Consider the following 20,710-nt stretch of genomic DNA (forward strand, 5'->3'; position numbering starts at 1 on the left):
AGTATATATTTAAGTTAAATTTCCTCTGCAATTGACCAACGTAAACAAATGCAGCAAACTTTATAAATCCCAGGTGGTGGACCGTAGGTCCTAAATTGGTGAAATGCTCAGACTATATTGTTAGAAGGTCTGAAGTACCGCTGTGCAAATTTTCAGCTCAATCTGATAATTTATAAAAATCGATATAGGTCACCCCGCTATGTCCCTTGGATGATTTTTGTAAAAATTTACTTCATACTTGTCCCTTCTGCTCCATATAACAGCATCTTGCCAAATTTCAGTCTAGCACGACAATTTGATACATAATACCACCTACATGACCCCCAACGGTTCGCCACTTGACCGATTTTGCTCATCTTGGAACTCGATTCCTAGCTTTGTTCACACTACATGTGTACCAAATTTCAAGTCGATCGGATATTATTAAAGAGAGTTATAGATCAGACGGACCGACCAACAGGCAGACGGACCGACGGACACTATGACTACATAAGGCATGACTCGGGATTAAAAGTCAGATTATATTTATGGGGGCTGCGATAAACTTACTGTCAATTTTTAACCAGGAAACCCAAGCAGTTATGGAGTGACGGCCCCGTGTTGGAGTGGACCCAAGCCTTTAAAGATGAGGATGATCAACACCCCACACTTCTCTATATTGATGACATCCCCAAAGTAGAAAGAGTTGGGGATTGGTATGAAAACAATAACATATTTTGGGGTGGTTTAGCCCTCAAAGAATTTGGCAAAGTTTGGGAATCGGAACCGTGAATATTTGAAGGTATATAAAAGTAGTCTGTGCCATTAAATTCGAATCTGGTATATGTATATGTAGTCGTTGTTTGATTTGAGAAATAAATTGAGCTGGTAAATTCTCCCCAACAATTGAATTGCATTTTGTGTTTGAACCATTCTATTGTCAACTAATTAACCTCTTTTTCACCAAAGTTGAGATATCGTGTATTCTCAACCAAGTCCCTTAGAGAGTATTTACATGACATGATGTTGAGAAATTTTCCATTCGCAAGTAACATGAGAGTAGAAAATTGGTAAAGAATGAAGAATTTGATTATGAAAAGTGGAGAACTCGATAGTGAAAAGTTGAATTTTGTCAGCCGAATTTTTGAATATTTTCTATATCAACTCCATGTAAGAATATGGAATTCTCATTTTTCTTGAATTTGTATCAGTTTTGAAAATTGGCAAAACTTAAAATTGGGGTTAGTGGTAACAAGGGCTTTGAAGTTACGGTGAAAAAGAGGTTAATGACCAATCACTCCATCACATCAATTTGTAATTGAAAGAATTGAAATTGAAATTTATTTCAGCGGCAAATTATACAATTATGCGTTATTATAAATTGAATTGATTAATTAGTAAATTGATGACAAAGAACACCACGCCTACCTGCGAGGCACATATCTGTAAAAATGTGATCATCCGCAGAGAAAAATAAGCACGGGAGGTGATCATAGGTGCTGATCATGGCATTTTTGGTATTGAAAGTGGTCCCATCCCCATTCTCGAATCCACTCATGTACGGAAATTGAGCAAATCCGTTCATACCTTTCAAAATTGCATCGATCCATAATTCTGCGTAAATAAATAAATAAGTTGACCACTATCCCCTCTTGATTTTAAGTTTTAAGTCAACCTACTTCTTGACACGTGCAGATTTTGTCGAAGGAAATCAAACTCGGCGTCAGAATGAAGAATGGCGAAATGCAAGGCAGAACCTTGACAAACTTCCCGAGCCCCGAAAAAGTTGACGACAAAATCCTTGTAACAAAATTAAGGCATGTCCGTAAATAAACATTTGTGACTATTGGATTTGATTTTAGATTGGACACCTAATGATTTACCTGATCAGCGGTGGAATAGAATGTCTTATTTCCGATGGTGCCCAAAATTTCTAGTTCCGGGAATTGATGGACTCCTGGAGTAAATAAATTAGTTTTTGAAAAACACAATTTAGATAAATTTACATTACCTTGGATTGATTTCGGCGCAGAATTGCAGGAAAGGATGCAGGTGGCAACTAAAATGGCGGCAAGGTTTAGTGACAAGTTTAGAGCCATGATTTCTGATGTAATTAATCTGGTTTTGTAGAATGTGATGCCTGTATTGGTGGAAGGATACTGACAAAATTAGAGTCCGGCTGGGTATTTATGTGCAAAAAAGTGACGTGTTTTATGTGCAAAGAGTGGACAATGGCAATTTACAAAATATAATTGATTGCTTACGTGGACGTTTTCAATCAGCAGGAAGAGACGAACACTCTGTTTTTGGTGAGATTGCACTCCTTTATCGTATCACGACACAGTTAGAATGGACATTATCTTAGTATGTGAATGAGTGATGGTGACATGGTTGCGTTAATCCACCGACTTTTAAAATTCCTTTGACGCATTTAGTTTCGTACGGTGGACTTAAACTGCAAACTCGATATTTCACACTATATGTGACTTTATCGAATGTGACCTTTTATTGAAATAAGAATAAGGGACACCAATTACAGAGTCTGTTATTTGCGGGAAAATGTATTTATTATTAACATCTTCAGTGGAGTAACTCCACTGGAGTTCAAGGATGACATTTTAAATATGGTTTATTAGCTCAAGCTTTCAAAAAGAAACAATCCGTTCTCTTCATCAGGAAAATTACAATAAAATTTGTAAAATCTGGATAAAGGTTCACCTGGGGCAACACAAATTTGACTACCGGGGGGCAACGTAGTAGTGGTAGAGGAATGGAGGTTTATGTTGGATTAATGGTCATTCCAGTGTCTCTATTGTGGAGCCTTCCGGACAGTCAGAAAGAGACTGGACAAATATTATAGAGTATGACTTGCAGATTTTTCGTCCATATTCTTCAGATCTCTTTTGTGTTCTTAAATGCGTGGTTAAAATTCTCGTTTCTCCGATATAGTGGGATTTGCACGAACATGGAATTCGGAACACTCAAATGTTGATCTTGTCCATTTCTGGTTGCACACTGTAACCAGAAAGCAAAAATGATCTGTAACTTACAGATCATTTGTCCAATTTTACCACCAAATCGAAATGCAAGTTAGAATATTCGTCTATTTTTAGCCTGTTTCAAGGCTTATGTAACCGTGCCATCCGTTCATCCGTCTGTCTGATTCTCAATAATTTATAACCCCAAGATAATTCATTATTATTATCCTGATCTTGATGTATTGTGCAATAGTGGGAAATATTGTTACTATTCTCCCTCATATTAAATCTATATTAATTTGGCTATTGGTGGTGGCACTTTTGGCTATAGGTGAGCACATTTGAGACTTCGCTTTTTACCAAACTTTTACATGCAATATCTGACGGTTATGATGGACAGAATCATAGCAAACGTCACGCTTTCCCTAATTATATATTTTGGAAGACGTCGCAGGATGTGACAAACCCATTTAAATATGCATTCTTAAATGATACGTAACTCATATCCACGTCACATCCAAAAGCAGATAAGTAAAATATGCATGCTGTCCTGGCGCAAATATATTTCTAATCACCATATTAATGTCAAATCGCTCGTCAAATGGAATATCTTATCTCATAATTCTGATAACATGTATTGACTCACCTGTATTAATTATGTTTCCCATGCCATGTCCCCGAGACACCGCAAAGTAGGGTAGTTAAATGATAAACGTCATTCACTATTCAATTCATCCTCATAGCGACTACGCTCGCGATTATGTCAGGTGAGTGGTGGCCAAATTACACCCTCTCCTTATTCCGTTAAAAATGTCGTACTCCCAAAATCCAGAAATCTACGTAATTGACGACACCAAGTCCCCCACACCAACCGCACCTCCACCATACTCCCCAGTTGAACCTCTCCCACATTATCGCGACACCACATATGACGAACATGAGGTAATTTTCCACTTCACAGATGCCTCCATCCGGCAAGGTTTTGTCAGGTAAAGTAGTGATTTATTCATGTACTAAATATATAATTAGCTAACTGCCAGTTTCACCCTTAAATAGGAAAGTTTTTGCCATTCTTCTTATCCAAACTGTAGTCACTTTTGGTATCATCACTTTATCCACGTTCATCGAACAGATCCGGGACATCCTCCACAGTTCCGCCTTCCTCTATATTTCCATCCCACTTGTTATCCTGGACTTGATCTTCCTCTATCTCATCTCCCTCAAACCACATCTATTGGTAGCCACTCCAGCAAATTATATTGCTTTGGGGGTGGTCACCCTGTGCACAACGGTGCCGCTGGCGGTTGCATCTTCATATGTTGAGTGAGTTGCAGTATGTTTGAGTTTGATCCTTCTGATTTAAATTTAATAATTCTTATAATATTTCTACAGCATAAAATACGCCTTGTTCTTACCCACCGCATTACTCCTGGCGTCCACCCTTTCCATCCTATTATTTACGTTACAATCCCGCCGGGAATTATGCACATTTGGGGGATTTCTTCTCACCACGTTATCCACAACGGTCATAGCGGTCATCCTATTCTTCGCGTTTCGTTCCGAAGCTAAGGAAAATGGGGATGAAGTTATAATTGGAGTCATCCTTGGAATTGCTGGAATGGCAACAATCATTTTTGGGACGATATGGGTCGCTCTAGTTCGTGGGTTGATGTTTTCCGAGAAAAAAACAAGTAGTTTAAATTGTTCCCCGGAAGACTACATTTTAGCCGCGATGTTGCTCTATGTCGCCATCATTTTGATCTTCCTGGTCATATTGTTGATTGTCCTACTCGTCCTGGGAGCGAGTAGTAGTAGTAGTTCGAATTCATGTAGTGGTGGGGGTGGTTGTCATGGGGGATGGATCTGGTTTTTTCCAATTTATGGTAGAACCCACTACAGCGGGAGGAACGTGGAAGGGCAAGAAGGTGGAGATGAGGCACGCGAAGTTTAGAGATGTAACATTATAACATATAGTTAAATTATTTGTGTGATAGGGTTGTGGAAATAATAATGATAATTACTTGAATGAGAAAAATAAAGTGTAAATATGGTGGGGTTAATGAATGAGGCAATATGGGTTTTAATGGTTCACTTAAAATAATTGTGGATGACTGATATTGGTTATTTTAAATTGGCACCTTTCGGAAGACGAGCAAGATAAATACTTATTTTATTACTGTGCTGCGAAGCTGTTTCAAATTTATAGTTAATGTTGAATTAGTTGTTTTTATCTTGCTAATCGAAAAAGCAATGTCGTACTGGATCCCGGGTGGGTTGGATATGCTCACGACCAATTTGTTATTCATGTTACAACAATAACTGTTAAAATTAATGGACCAATTAGTTCGATATTGGATCAATTTAATTTATTAAGACCACTCACAGCAGTCGAAACTGTCACTCAGATTGCGATGTTAATTAAATTGATTGGAAATAAATTGGTTATCGTTTAACTAAACCTATTTAATTTATTTGACAATCGGAACTTATTTAATCGAGGTAATTATTCCCATCACTATTACTGTGTCCTTCTCCAAACTAATTAATACGTCATCCACCACTCTTCCACTTTATCCACCGAGCTGATGATTGAATCACAATTCCAATGTGCAAATAGAGTAAATTGATTCACACCGAGTTCTAGTTCAACTGCCCAACATATTTTAATATAGTAATTTTTGAATTCGTTTGAACGCCTTGCACGCAGAACTTAATGTTATTTTCCGATGATCAATTTGTTTATTTGTTCCGTGCTTTCTAAATCCATTTGAAAACACTTTCCATTGAATACTGTTGCTGGGAGTTCCCAATCATATTTGAAGGAAAGTTGTGTTTCGGCAGAAATATGTTTTCCGCCAGGGTGATAAACCTTATTTCCAAATCGTTCCAGTATATGGATTACACTCAATCTATTCCATTCGTCTGGGACAGCAGTAACGAAACGATCCGTGCAAAAGGGAATAAATTGACGTGGTTATTATCCCGACTATTTTGTTTGCTGAATGTGATGTACGTATTATTTCTGATTGTTCAAATGGTGATCACCGTGAGCTGTCCTGCTTTCAAGGTCATGGACGTTTACTGGATAACCACAATGGCGTATGGACACTTAGTCAGTAGTGAGGGACTACTCAACCCCATTGTGAGAAGGGATGATTGGGTCCTCTTTTACAAACAGGTGGTCCGGTTTGATGCAAAATTCGATGGTATAAGGAACTATTTTACATCTATGCCCTCAGAATAATTACGGGTCTATTTCAGATCTACAAATTCCTGACCTGAAACGACGACGAAAAATTGGAGAAAAGTTGGCCTATTACATCTGCAAAGCCAACGTGCTATGTGCGATATCATTTGTCACCTTTGCTACCATAGTGTACCTCTACAACCCCAGAGCACCACAATATCCTTACGGTGCGTACCCTTACGAAGACAGTATCGTGTCCTACGTAGCATTCGCGCTGTTGGAGATCTACACGAAAGGCGTCGTAATGCCGTGGGGGATTCTGATTCATTGCTGGATAACGATTGCAGTTGCCATGGAAACGACAGCGATTACATTGCTGCGGTATTAAATAATTGTTAATTGGGAAATGGTGTGAAAATTGTGTCATAACCAGTGTTCTATAAAAAACAAAAAACCAAAAAGTGCTGTAATGCTGAATTGCTTTTTACATGCTTTTAACTGCTTTTTACTGGCTTTTTTGCTTTTTATTCGTGCTTTTTTGCTTTTTACTTGGCGCCATCTAACCGCGCAAATTAGAACTACTATGTTATAAGTAGCAAAAGAGCATCAATTTCAATAAAGCAAAAAGCATCTTTAAAGCAAATTTAGAGCAATAGAGCAAAAATGCAGCTTTTTTACTTGAGAGAACACTGGTCAAACTTTATTGTATTCAACAGGAAATGCAGGGATCCAATTGAGAAACGTGTCGTATATTTCCGCTGCATCTCGATTTTAAATACATTCCACAATATGAGCTACCTCCCCACCCTGGTGCCAATAAGGCTCTTTCTCTTTGGTATATTTGGATTAGAAGCGGCCGTTGTCCTAGTGCGGTTCAGGGATAGGATCACATTTGCTGAAATGTGTCTGGCTTTCCAGTTTGGATTTGCAATGTTTCTCTGTGGAATCCTTTTTCTCAATATTTCTGGAGGGGTTTACAAAAATAGTTGCAAACTAGCAACTCGTCTACGGAAGCAATGTTTTATGAGAGAGGTGCAGGACAAGGATGGAGTGGACAAAAATGTAAACAAATGTATAAAACGGGTCGAACAGTCACTGAAACCTTTCGGAGTTAGCTGTGGACCTACCCGGGCATTCACGTATAACAGTATGCTTGAATTTTTCGTTATTGTCGCAAGCTGAATAACTTCGATATTGGTGGATTTGAAAGAAAGAGATGGTGCATAGTGAATGAATGGAGGCGAGGAGATCCTCAATTGGGACACAAACTTACTTAAACCTTAAACCGTTAAACCTTAATTGTGAGATCGCAACGCTTCTCGAACTGGGATCAACCACTACAAACTACCCGTCACGGATGAGGCGAAGGTTATTTGTGATGTCCACGCGAACTATTAATTTGAAATAAAGTATTCGTACTATCAAGACTAAGGCTCCTTTACTTTAATAACAGTTTTATTCGACACTTTCACACTCAATCAATTTACACAATTTTCAATCTTAATTTCCTAAAGGAGCCAGCCGAAAATTTTTTACTAATTCTACCCTTATCTTCTCGCTTAGACCCTAGGAAGTACAATTAACGTTTAATTGGTTGCGGGAATTCAACCTAACTAATTTTATACTAATTTTACAAATTGAGCTCAGCGGAAGAGAGTCTACGGCTCTACTTGTCTCAACGTTCAACCCAGCACTTTTTCGCTGCTTCCCAATAATTCGAATCCCGGAAATAAACAGATGATGACCCGTAGGCTTTATTTACTTTCAGCCAATTTACTCTTTCGACAGAAACAATTATGGGAACAATTAAAGACTATTAATTAATTTCTAATTGAGCTCAGAGGAAGAGATTTTACAGCTCGACTTAGCTCAACGTTCAATCACAGTACTACTCGTCTCCTGACGAGTCTCTCGCTTCCTACATGCCTCTGTCACAGTATTGGCGGCAGAGTTTCCTAAACTATCCTCTAGAGAGCGCTTACTACATTAAGTTCTACTTACAACTACTTTATAATCATAAAATATCAATTTCTTATAAATACTATTTTCTCTTAACATTATCATCAATTTGAATAAATAACTTAATCTCCCTAGCCCTTTCAAGGATTTGACATTAGTCAAAAACCCTAAAGCAGTTCGAGTTCGAATCGAGGACCCAATCGAAATGGCATGAAATTGAACGCTATAATTAAAATCAACAACAATTTAACTAATAATAAAAAATCATTCCCATTTATCGTTAATATGTATGAAGGAATTTGTAATTAAGGAATTTTCGACATGATATTTATTAATTTGTAAGGAGTGGGAAATGAATGTTCGATTCCATGGTTGTCAGCTTTAGAATACGTAGAATAATAGAATAATCATGATAATAAAACTTTATCCATTTATCCATTTGGCCAGGAAAAAGCCTGTCCAAGGACAGTCGAAAGTTGTAATTTTTGTCCATTATTTATCTCTATTACGACGATTATTACGCATACAAATTTATTATCTCCAATACGAAATCTAACAAACTTAATATACGAGTAAATATCCTAACCAAGAATTGTGCAAAGTTGTGTGTGTGTGTGTGTTACCTTTTGAACCAAGCGCTTCACTCGATGGCATGCATCACATTGCCCCATATTTACTTAAATTACATGCGAACGCCACCTATCGACATTTTGAGGTACTGGATTATAGTTTGCACCCCTAGAGGGCATGCCTTGCTGAAAATCTTTAAACGTTATAAAAACGTTGACCAACACAAGAACAACTCCACACACCCCCAACGATGGAGTGTTGCCCTTACGACCTGTGCACACCCCCTAGAGTTGTAACTTGACCTCTGACCAAGTCACACCCAGTACAGTCGTAACTTAACCTGTGACCTAGGTACACCTACTGGAGTTGAAATGAGACATGACCTAGACTGGTGGTGGTGTTTTGCCATTTGAACTAGGCGCGCTTGAATACAAGGTTGTCTCATATTGCCCAGTTGTTATTAAAATTACCTACTAGCACCACTTATCGATTTTTTGAGGTATTAGGTTCTACTTTACACCTCTAGAGAGGCCATTGATTGCTTCATAGAATGTTCCCAAAGGTTGAAGCAGACGAACACACCCCCGTCTTGACCTACGTAATAACCTGAGCATCACCCACTCCATAGAGTCCATAAAAGCAAGAGTAAATACGGTAGTATTTCTTTCGATAATATCTTATGAAATTATTTAAGTTTTGAACCACCCATGAGACGGGCTCATATATATCTGTAGTTCCACATTTTCATCATTGCTCATTTTAGCGCATTATTATTGCAATTCATTCAGAGATACGCGATTATTGGATATTCTTCTGGGATTAAGGATTAAGGATTACTATTTTTCAGGGATTAAGGATTACTATTTTTCTGGGATTAGATTAATCCGTGATTAATTAAGCAATTGAATTTCGTCGGGATTAAGGATTAATTCACAATGTCTTTGAATTCGGGATTAAGTATAAATTAATCCTGATTAATTTGTGCTGAAGGATTAATAGAATTTTTATTTTACTGAATTTAACCATGACAGTGGCGTCTGATATATTTATGTATATCAATGTTATCTGAAATGTGGTACTAATCGACATGTGACGGATATCTTTAGGTTTAATTACACCTCAGATATGCTGTCGTTCGATAGATTTCATATAGGGGAATTCCCTAAGGGGATAGCATGTGCCTTCTATAACTAAAAATATCGTTGTACAGGTGCATTTAAAAGAGTTAGGCAGGCTGTTCGAAAAAACATCAAGTCCACATCTATGCATGCCCGCGAGAGAAATTTTGCTTTAGGAGCCCGCTAGGCGGGCTTTAAAGGCTAGTCAGTAAGAGAATAGAGCCATGATGTGTGTGTGTGTGTGTGTGCTATTTTGAACGGAGCGCTTCGCTCTATGGCGGTCTCATATTTCCCATACACCCATGTTATTATCATAGAGTTGGAAACCCAATTCGACACGTTACCTAGCCACACCCCCAGCGAGCCACCACGTGACCCCTGACCTCAGCACACCCCCAGAGAGTCGCCACTTGACCCCTGACCTAGCCACACCCCCAGCTTGCCACCACGTGACCCCTGACCTCGCCACACCCCCAGCGTGCCACCACGTGACCCCTGACCTCGGCACACCCCCAGAGGGTTGCCACGTGACCTTGCCACATACCCAGCGTGTCGCCACGTGTCCTCTGACCTCGGCACACCCACATTCCAAAGTGTCCATCTGACCCCTCACCTCGGCACACCCCCAACGTGTCGCCACGTGCCACGTGACCATGCCACGTCCACAGCGTGTCGCCGCGTGACCTCTGCCATGAGCACACCGGATGAAATTGCAACCGAATTAATTAAAAAGACAATAATGTAAACAACAATTTTTTAATAGCTTTTATATTGCCAAGCAACCCGAAACAAAACTACTGCAGAATTACATAGTTTTTATGGTTGCCACCAGTTTTTCTCGACTCCCACTAATTCAATTAATTCGAGTGACATACCAAAAAATTCGTAATTTAACACAGTTTAAATTTAAATAAATACTTACAAAAATATTTACATATTATATGGGAAATCAACCATCAAGAGCAGAAAAATCTCATTTTCTAAAAAAAATTGACACTGATATGACCCCCACCGGTGACCGATCGTCCCCGTCTGCAAACCTGTTCATCAGATTCCCCTTGTGCATGTTTCCTCCAAATTTCATGAAAATCCGTCAACTCGTGCTTCTTTTAGGGTATGATATACATGACCGGCAGATTGGAAAATGAGGGGCCCATTGTATGTCAAATTTCTCAGCCCCCCGATAACATACAACATTCTAGTAAAGATTCGTCTCCATTTTTCTGGGATACCTAACTAATGCAAAAAACCGCATGCTTCTAGCTCTTATAGTTTTCTCAGAAAAGGGAGGCTTATACTGCGTTTTATATATATGATGTTCTCAAGAAATTAATGATTTACCAAATTTACGAAATCTAGCCATCTGAGGTGGCTCTGGATTTCTTAGGTGACATTATTAGGTGAGTATTAGGTAACAATGATCGTCAACATGTTGTGAGGCAGCATAGCAACATTCTACATCATTGTAGATGATAACCATAAACCATTGTCCTAAATTTTGACTAAATTAAACTAAATTTTTCATATGAATAATCTCCATTTATAATTTTTTAAATTAAAATTTTTTCTTCAATTCCAGCTTTAAATCTAAATTAATGCTTTTAATCTCAAATTTTATTGTATGCTAAAATTTTATCACATAGACAACTAATTTTTAAAGTTACAATTTTTGTTTGCAGATTTGGAACTTTTGAAATTTTCAGGCTGAGATGATGAAGCAGTATGGAAAGTATTTCCATAATGAGCCCCGATTGTGCCATGTTCATCTCCCGAGTTTATTATGGTGTAATGAAAAGAATTCCGCTCTACCTTCCGAAATGTAGTTCCGGTGTTGTTTGGATTTCTAAAAAGTAAAAGTAAATAAATTTCTCTGAAAAAATTTGAAAATAAATAGGAAGTAACCTACCCTGTTTTCATAAATTCGTACACAATGTCGACCCAATTCTTCACAATGCTTTTATCCACTTCAGATAGTTCTTGCCCGAAATCAAACATGTAAAATAACTCATCTCCGTGGTCAACCCCTACAAATTCATTAATTTATCAGTTAATCCTTAAGCAGACAAAATAAATAAATTAAAAAGTAGATTCATATGTTTGACCTACCACGTGGAACTTCTGGGATACCTCCCATATCCACGAAGAATGAATTGTAATAAAAAATTGTGCATGTCAATTCCTTTAATTAATAACCACCCAGCGTCGGTTTTGCATCTTACGGGTTAAAGTACTCATGCGAATACAGAAAGGTATCCCACCCCAGCTGGGCATGGCTCTTTGCCTTCGAAAGGGCCGGAGCTTTGAAATAAAAGGCGGAATAAATCTGTAAAATAAATTAAGACTTCAATATTATTATAAATTAATTAAATAAATATAAATATATTACGTCACTTATGAAGGGTGCAACTCCCGTAAATGAGTCCGGGAGTCTCATCTCCTTCAGGAATGAGGATATGAGAATTTCGATGGTACCAGTCGGGTAATCCTTCAGTTCTGAATTACCAATAATTATAATTACTTATTTTCTGCAAATTTACTTCCATATGGCATAATTAAAGAGAGTACCAAAGTTTGCTGACGTTAGTAGATCTTGAAGGAGCTTGTACCGCAAGAAATCGTTATGAGTTTCATTCCAGACAATGGCTGACCAAGCCCATCTCGAAAGGATTACCGAGCCGTCATTTTTATTTGTGCCAATTAAGAGCGGAACACCAGCCCTGGTTTTTTCTGGAATATTGTTGATGGGGTCGTTTGGGACGATTCGGTATTGTTCCTGTACCGAATCATTGAGTTGAATGCTCGGGACCGCCTTAAAGTATACATAAATGTGCAAAGTAATTTCATAATTTATGCAAAAGTATTCGTGGTTACTAATTAATTCAATAATTTTTTGAACTTGCATAGAAATTTGTGGTGTTCATGGCATCCAGAATCATATCCGTTGTTATATTTTCATTGCGCAGGCAGTTCAAACGCGCGACCATATCCTCGCTAGTGCACCCCAATGCCGCTGAAAAACTTAAACTTTGATTGTACGCGTTCCTGTTCACCGTCCAACCAGAGGAACTGTCCCCTACCAAAAATTTGAAAAAATGCGCTAATTAGTAATAAGAAGAAATTACAAAATATGAATTATTTAAAATAAACAACTTAATTAAATAATGAACAAATACATTCCTCGTTAATCATTCAGCAATTAGTAAGTTAATTAGCCAAAAGTAAATAAGTAAATTAATTCAAGGAATTTACCGCTAGACTGAATCGCACGATGAAATAGCCCCCTGGTTAGATTAGTGTCCATGAGATAGCCCACGCTTGCCGCACCCGCACTCTGCCCGTAAATAGTGATCATGTCAGGGTTGCCCCCGAAGTGTTGAATATTTCTCTTGACCCACGACAAGGCCCACAGCTGGTCAAGCAGACCTAAGTTGCCAGGTGACTCGTTTATGTCCAAAGTGAAGAAGCCTGTAAACAGAATATACAAAAATTGTTGTTTTTGTATTATTAAAATGTGCTTTCATTTAAAAATTAATTACAAATAAACTTTGCCCTCACCAAAGGCGTTAAGCCTGTAATTAATGGACACTAAAATTATGTCGCGGTCAAGCAATCCTGTACCAGCAAACATGCCGCCGTACCAACGATAAAAAGAACCGCCTGGAATTTTGGAAATTAATTTATCAGCCTCAATTTTATCCAGCAGATTTTAGATAATGCATATTATTGGTGAAAGTGAAACGTTCATTAACTATCAAAATTGTTTTTAAATAATTACCAGTTATGTTTATAAGGACAGGTAATGCCAGATTTCCTCTGACCTAGAAAAACACAATGAAAATGAAAACTAATACGCATTCAGTTCCGGGTCAAATCTTAATGATTAAAATTTTGTGTATACAATAATTAATAAAGTGCGGCAATGCACGATACATAAGTAGCGCAATAATGCTGAGAATGCATCACAAATAAAACAAATGATTCTCCGAGTCATATTTTAATAATGCCCAAACATCAATTAAATAATGATAAAATAATTATCTCTAATAAAATAATTGAGGTCTCCTCACTTATATTGAACCTCTCAGAAGAATCATGCATCATACATGTTTTATGTGTTTTTGCTTAACTCTAAAACACGTAATTTAACTGGATTTCATCCATAGATTAAATTGCGCTATAAATCTCATTTTGCCCCGATCACATCGCGACCGCACCCCCTGACGCCGAGGGGGTGTGGCACCACTTAGATACACTTAATTTAACTGGATTTCATCCATAGATTAATTTGCGCTATAAATCTCATTTTGCCCCGATCACACCGCGACCGCACCCCCTGACGCCGAGGGGGTGTGGTCCAAAAGTTTACGGGATCCTCCGCTGGGGTCATATTTATGATGCCGCAAACCGATTTCGATTATCTTGATGCGTTCTCGAGTTATAGTGTTGACGGACAGACAGGCGGACGGACAGACTAACTAACCGATCGCATAAAGTAGCTTGGGCTACTTAATAATATTGTAATTTATGTTATGTGGTTATTTATGCGTAATTTTAATTAAAAAATTAAGCATATGATGTGAAAGTTACTTCCAAATGCCAAACAATCCATATATTGTTAAAAGGCTGATCTGAAATATGTATCATTAACAAATTCCAGAGAATTGGGAAAGTCAAATATTATTGAATTCAAGTGTACTTAAACTGACGAGCTCCTGACTGTTGAGCTTAAATCGGTCAATCTGATCCCTTCAAAAAAGGAGACAAGAGAAGTAATGGTTGCATGTCAATAATGAGTCACGTGCATACGGTAGAAATCAGAAATCATACTTTACTAATCTACCAAAGAAATAAAAATAGTAATAGGAGATAATCAGTTGTATCAAGACTAACCCAAGTCACTTCACTTCAATATTGTTGTCTTGAAAAATCATTTTGAAGATTCGGAGAATTAATTTTGACAATGGATCAAGGTAAAACAAAATTATAAAAAGAAACTGGTAGAATATTTTATTCAAGCATAATACAATTTAAAAAACATATTTTATATAAATAAATAGATTTAGAAAATCCTAGCAGGGGGTGTGGAAGGGTCATTGACGCAATTGAATTGAAACAATTAGGAAAATTTTGCATTGCACTGGCTTTGATCCTCGGAATATTCAACTATTACGCATGGCTCCTTGGCAGTCCCGGAGTGTCTTTGATGATTGGTTCTGCAATAGGATTTTCGTGTCTTGTGCTGGGATATTTCGTATCCCCCAGATTTAGGTAAAATATTATATTATAATTAATGAAGGGAAATTTTTGTAGGGTAAAATAGATTTTTATTTCCTTAACAGGGCAGTTGTATTTTTTTACATCTGGGGACTTACTTATGGACCTGGCAAATCGTGCATGGGACTAATGGTAACTTGGATTTTCCTAGTTTATGAAACTCAACACATGCAAGCTACGGTAGATGCAGATATATCCATTATAGCAAGAACATTCAACTCATCGGTAATATCACATGGACAATATCATGATAATATAATATTAGGCGTTAAATTCATCCATGTATGGGTGTGGGCACCATTAGCTTGTTATTTTCTTTATTGTGTATGGCGGTGTATTAACATTCTAGATATCCTACAAGCTAAATTTTTTATGACGGGCACAAAATCTGTCTTAAATGAAAGAAATCCAAAGGTGAAAAAATGTATTGGAATTGCAGCCAATGTAATATGCTGGATGCTAGCGCCTTTCGTGGGCGGCTGCTTTTATGCTTGCTTTTTTGAACAAGGTAAACGAGCGTTGCAAGTTGAAATGTACCCAAGAGATATGTACGTGAGAAAGCTTGAGTCAATTTCTCATTCAGTAACATTGAGTGTTTATATTGCTTTTGTTTTTACTGGCATAATACTTTGCTTTTTTGAAACTGAGATGCAGATGCTTCAAACAGAGTGTTTACTAAAGCACTTTGAAAAACAAATGTTATTATATTGCGAGAGGGCTACTCCAAAAGCCATGAAAGAATTCATGGAAGAAATAAGGAAAAAAACAGATAATGTTGACTCTGGGGAATTAACGAACAAGAGACTTACAGATGTGAGTAATAGAATACATCAAACTTTAAATGAAGATAAGGTAATATTGCCTCAATCCAGTCGAGTTGCAAATCCCAACCGGATTACTCAATCGTTTCTACCAAATAGGAACAAAGCTTTGACTTTGAATACTTCCAAAGTTATGGCACAATTTAATAATTCTTCCAGAAGAGATTTAGATGAATATTGATGCTTTTTTCAAATATAAAGTAAATCAAGTTCATCGTATGAGGTAGAAATGTATAATAATTTAATTTTTAAAATCCGAACTTCCTAGTTTGTAAATAGTCATAGTTAGCTTTTCTGGGCTTGCGATATTATGACGTAAGATATTACATAATCATGATAATGATATTATAAGTAATGAATTGACATTTTATGATTACTTGGAATCACAAGAGATTGACCAAGGTATCAAAAAAGTACTTCATGTAATTTTCAGTGTTAATTCTGTTAGTTATAAAAAATATGTTTGTTTAAAACAGAATCAATTCTACAATATGTTAACCAATAAATTCTAATTGATATATAGTTTCTATTGCGGTTCCATAAATGAAGTTCTTAAATAATAAAAAGTAATTAATATATGGAAACCTTTTCTTCCCATTATTATATGTACATTGATCTCTGCATTTTTCATACACATTTTCATGCTCATTAAGATTTAAATTTGAAAAGTATGGATTTCCTGCTTATCTTTATTTGTAGAACAAAGGTTTGTTTGCATTGCGAAGTGATTATAGTTGAGATGGTTGTCATTTAGTAAAGTTGTAATTTACCTAGTCATTTAGTAAGTACATTGAGTTATATTCATTTAAACCAAGCAATACATACTAAATACATTTATCTGAGAATAACGAAAAGTAAGAATAAAAATGATTAATAAAAAATACACATTACAATTAATTAGTTTTAGTTTGCAGACATAAAATTTATCGTTTGGAGTTTTTGGAAATTTTATTTGTTAATTAGGATTTTGACAACACAAAGGTAAGGAAGAAATATAAAAATCAAAAATCGTAATAATAGTACTGATTAATATTGATTAATATTTATTGGAGATTACAGGTATTCTACAATGTCATCTTTATTATTCTTTCTCGCCATGCTTCTGCTACTGGCATTACCTATGGACGCACTTTTGGTGACTGAATTGGAGGTACCGAGTTTGATTGCTGCTATTATTTGTATTCTTGGAGGCGGAATAATTTCATTTAGCTGCATAACCGACAGAAGAATTACTGCGATAGCTGGAACTTGTATCCCCATATACATATTAAAATTGATAAAGACCTACATCCATCTCGCCATTAAATATTTTGTAGAAGTTGGACCAAGGGCTTCGGCTGAACGAAATCGGAAAATCTTATTCGAATTTTTGGAATGTGATGCAAATTATTCCAAATCTGTGACAATGGGATATATTAATTCTATTCAAGAGACCAATTCTGTAATTATGATTAGAAAAATTAATAATATTATGGATGGTATTCCTGATTTTTTTAAAAGCATTCTTGGAGGAGGGGTGAGCGTGGCTGCAACACTTAATACACACAATATTAGTATTCCAAGTAAATCCACAGAAATATATAATTCATTTGTGAGGGACTGGGATATTTATATATTCAATTCAACTCCATGGGTGTGGTGGTTTGGATGCATTTCTACAATAATTTCATTATTTCTTGTAGTAATTAACAATACAAATGATTATCTTGCATTTCACTCAAAAGAGCTAAAACCTCGAAATTTGACTTTAATTACGATTTTAATGTCAATTTTATCAGGATCATTTACATATTTAAATGCTGTATTCCGTATATATGAAGACAGGCATGTTTATGCTGCCTTAAAAAACGTATCCGACGGGTTGGTACACTCTTAGCAAACTGGTAATAATTTAATAAAAAATATTATTACCGAGGGTTTGGTAATAACCATTAATTCCACCACGGTAATAAAATCATTACCAGCTTTTATAAATTTTGGGTAATGGACAATATCGGTAAATGGTAATATTAGTTTTCCCCGAGTGGCGATGACTCCACTCCGCGAGGAATTGAATCAATGCCATATTGTGCTGACAGTCAATGCCGATGTAATTTTACTAAAGAGTAACAAATATACACCAAACGGTGTAAACAATTTTCATAATTTGGTATTGTAATATTACTGGTAGAACCAAAACTGTTACCACATGGACGGAATATTCACGCCATAGCCATCATCATTCCTCGTCATCTACTTTGTAGTTACCTTGGCCGTTAAAGTCAGCGAAGTAAAAATGACCAAATTGGTCAGAGTTTGTAATTTAGCCAGGGGAAAGAAATTAATTATTTCTTCTGGGGATTATGAACAGTTCTTGCGTAGTGGTAAGTATCATTCCCATTAAATTGAGAGCGTGTTTTAAATTTGTGCATTAAATAACTCAAAAATATCTAAAATGTGTGTAATTATTAGTGAAGACCAAATTTCAAGTCGAGACTGACAACGACATCATTTTGGAAGACGACCATGGCGCTGAAGTTGATGAGGAAGTATTCCCTATTCTGTTGGATCAAGGCATAATCCCAGCAATAACATTCAAAATCGTGGGGGAAGACGCAGCTAGTGATGGATCGTACACCCCTCAATGTCAACAAATTTATTACAGTGAGTTTTATAATCTGGATAATATAATAAATAACAATGAAAAGCAAAAGAAATATGTAGCGTTTTTGTGTAGTTAATAGCCCTGCGCCCATTTCGCCTCAATCGCCAGCAACTCCAGCGTCGCCCCAAGGGGAAGACTATTTTAAACAGGTACATACTTACTAGATGTATTTATATGTATCCTAATGGAATTAAATAAAATGCGGAATCAAGTAAATTTTAATGATGTTGCAAATTCTCAGGCTTTAGAAAGTTATATTGAGAGAAAACCAGACTTGAAGGAATTAGTGTCAAATTGTAACGCAGAGAGATTGGTAGACTCGGCGGCCGCAACGAAACTCATAAATGATTTTGTCTCGGTGTTAATTGATTTAAGGGGGTAAGTTTTCCTTGTTGTTATTAGCAGATAATATCTGTCTATAAAATTAATCAAATTAACTTTACAATATATAGGGATTTACCATCCACCTCTGATCAGCTGCGATTTGCCAAGGCAATAATCGAAATTATTCCGTGTTGGAAATACCCGGATTCAATTGATGGAATTGTATGTGCAAAATTATAGCTTCCCTAGAAATTTGAATTTAAATATATGTATATATTATTATTCCCTTATTGCAGGATATTTTGTATGATACTGTGAACCGTTCCGGCTTAATTCAGACTCGTTTACGATGGATTCACCGAAACGTTAAAGAAAAAAACCCTCTAAAATCTTTGAAGCGACCCGTAGCGAGTGGAGCTGGAGCACCCATTTCCAATAAGCAAGACGGACATGTTCAAATTGCTGCTGACGATATCGCCATCGCGGAATTAAATTCCTCACTTCCGGAGGACGAAGTTAGGCGTCTCATGATACAAACCTTGGAGCACAGAAATTATTTGCGAGGCACTAATGAAAACTCAGTCCTCCGGGTGTATCGAAAATTCTTGGAATGCGGATTTCTGGTAATTACTACAAAGTTATTAGCTGTATTTAGATTTTTTTTAGCTTAATTTATTGACACAAATTATGATAGATTAACTTCGAGTTCCAGCTGATGTTTCCAGCTAATGCGGCCAAATTTCTGGACACGTGGGAAACATTGAGGGAGCAAATATTAACAAACTGTAAAAGAATCAGCAAATCGACGGCTCTTCATAAATTCATAAACGATAATGCTGGTATGAATATAATATGGTTATAATTTCGTTAATTTTGCTTATTTCGTATAATCTGCTGGAAAATCAATTTATTTGCAGGAAATTGGGATCGGTCAACTGGCGCATTGTTGGCCCTGCTTTATTTAATCCCCCCGACAGCGCATGGGCGAGGGAAAGGTGCGCGGTGCAAAATTGAAGATGCGGAATCTAGACTTGTAAAATATTTTAAAGTACACATTTACAACATATTTGCTGTGTTTTTGTTTTATAGGAACATAACCTGTAAATATTCTTACTCTTTTAGAGTGGAACGCCATTGCAGTCAATTTTAGATACTTGGGATTCGGATATCAGTCAACCCACTTTGGTGTACTTGGGCGACGATAAAACAAATCCGTCGACATTTTTCATCATTTGTGACAAGTTGGCCCTTCCGCTAAATGCCAGTAATTCTACAGAGGCCACCGACTCTCTTTTTAAGGCTCATTATGTGATCGGGACAAAATACGACCAAAATTTGGATGGATTATGGAAGTTTATGCAAATTCACGTCTTCCAATTAGACATTCAAAACACAACTCTTCCGCGCAAAGCAAAACAAGTCCTCCAACAACTTTCAAGCCTTTCGGAAAGCAATTGACCAGTAATTTTAATAATATAAATTTCGGTAAAAATGTATTATTGTTCTGAGTGCAGAAATACGTTTACTCGGGTAGAAGATATTATTGTTCATACAAAATACATTCATAATATAGGTAGTGCAAATTTTAGGAAAAGCTTTTGCCCCTTCATAAATTGTTCCGTTCAACTTAGTTCTTGGAGTGGTTATCTTAGGCATTTAAAATCACACGATGTCTCGACCGCAATTAATGTTATTGAAGTAATTAATGCGGTAGTTAGTCACGAAGCATTGGAATCTCTTCCGACGAATAATAATAATAAGTTGGATGAAGACGAAGTAGTAGAAGATATCTCAGTTGAACTAGGCATTCAAATTATGTCGGATATTTTAAGTAGCTTTTGTTCCTCACTTTTAGC

The 20,710-nt window shown here is 36.7% G+C and overlaps 4 protein-coding genes across 4 annotated transcripts; 2 read left to right on the forward strand and 2 right to left on the reverse strand.

Moving 5' to 3' along the window:
- Positions 1-1,333: 1,333 nt before the first annotated feature.
- LOC110861421 lies at positions 1,334-2,148 on the reverse strand. Its single transcript, XM_022110528.2, has 4 exons — positions 1,991-2,148; positions 1,863-1,936; positions 1,659-1,779; positions 1,334-1,593 (listed from the first exon to the last, which is right to left on the reverse strand). Exons 1-4 carry the CDS (start codon positions 2,076-2,078, stop codon positions 1,370-1,372), a joined length of 507 nt encoding a protein of 168 aa, XP_021966220.1. The 5' UTR covers positions 2,079-2,148; the 3' UTR covers positions 1,334-1,369.
- A 1,548-nt stretch (positions 2,149-3,696) lies between these two features.
- Positions 3,697-5,400, forward strand: LOC110861414 (protein lifeguard 1). Its single transcript, XM_022110523.2, has 3 exons — positions 3,697-3,946; positions 4,014-4,280; positions 4,350-5,400. Exons 1-3 carry the CDS (start codon positions 3,768-3,770, stop codon positions 4,906-4,908), a joined length of 1,005 nt encoding a protein of 334 aa, XP_021966215.1. The 5' UTR covers positions 3,697-3,767; the 3' UTR covers positions 4,909-5,400.
- Positions 5,401-12,006: 6,606 nt separating this feature from the next.
- On the reverse strand, positions 12,007-14,178 carry LOC110861380 (carboxylesterase 5A). The gene is made up of 6 exons (XM_035844663.1): positions 14,158-14,178; positions 13,567-13,609; positions 13,347-13,448; positions 13,041-13,256; positions 12,178-12,284; positions 12,007-12,114 (listed from the first exon to the last, which is right to left on the reverse strand). Exons 1-6 carry the CDS (start codon positions 14,176-14,178, stop codon positions 12,007-12,009), a joined length of 597 nt encoding a protein of 198 aa, XP_035700556.1.
- A 3,587-nt stretch (positions 14,179-17,765) lies between these two features.
- LOC118433081 lies at positions 17,766-20,312 on the forward strand. Its single transcript, XM_035844664.1, has 9 exons — positions 17,766-18,249; positions 18,338-18,529; positions 18,603-18,679; positions 18,772-18,908; positions 18,983-19,076; positions 19,151-19,477; positions 19,549-19,693; positions 19,772-19,902; positions 19,977-20,312. Exons 1-9 carry the CDS (start codon positions 18,162-18,164, stop codon positions 20,310-20,312), a joined length of 1,527 nt encoding a protein of 508 aa, XP_035700557.1. The 5' UTR covers positions 17,766-18,161.
- Positions 20,313-20,710: the final 398 nt, after the last annotated feature.

Source organism: Folsomia candida, unplaced genomic scaffold (genome assembly GCF_002217175.1).
Source record: "Folsomia candida strain VU population unplaced genomic scaffold, ASM221717v1 Fcan01_Sc041, whole genome shotgun sequence".
Taxonomy (NCBI): domain Eukaryota; kingdom Metazoa; phylum Arthropoda; class Collembola; order Entomobryomorpha; family Isotomidae; genus Folsomia; species Folsomia candida.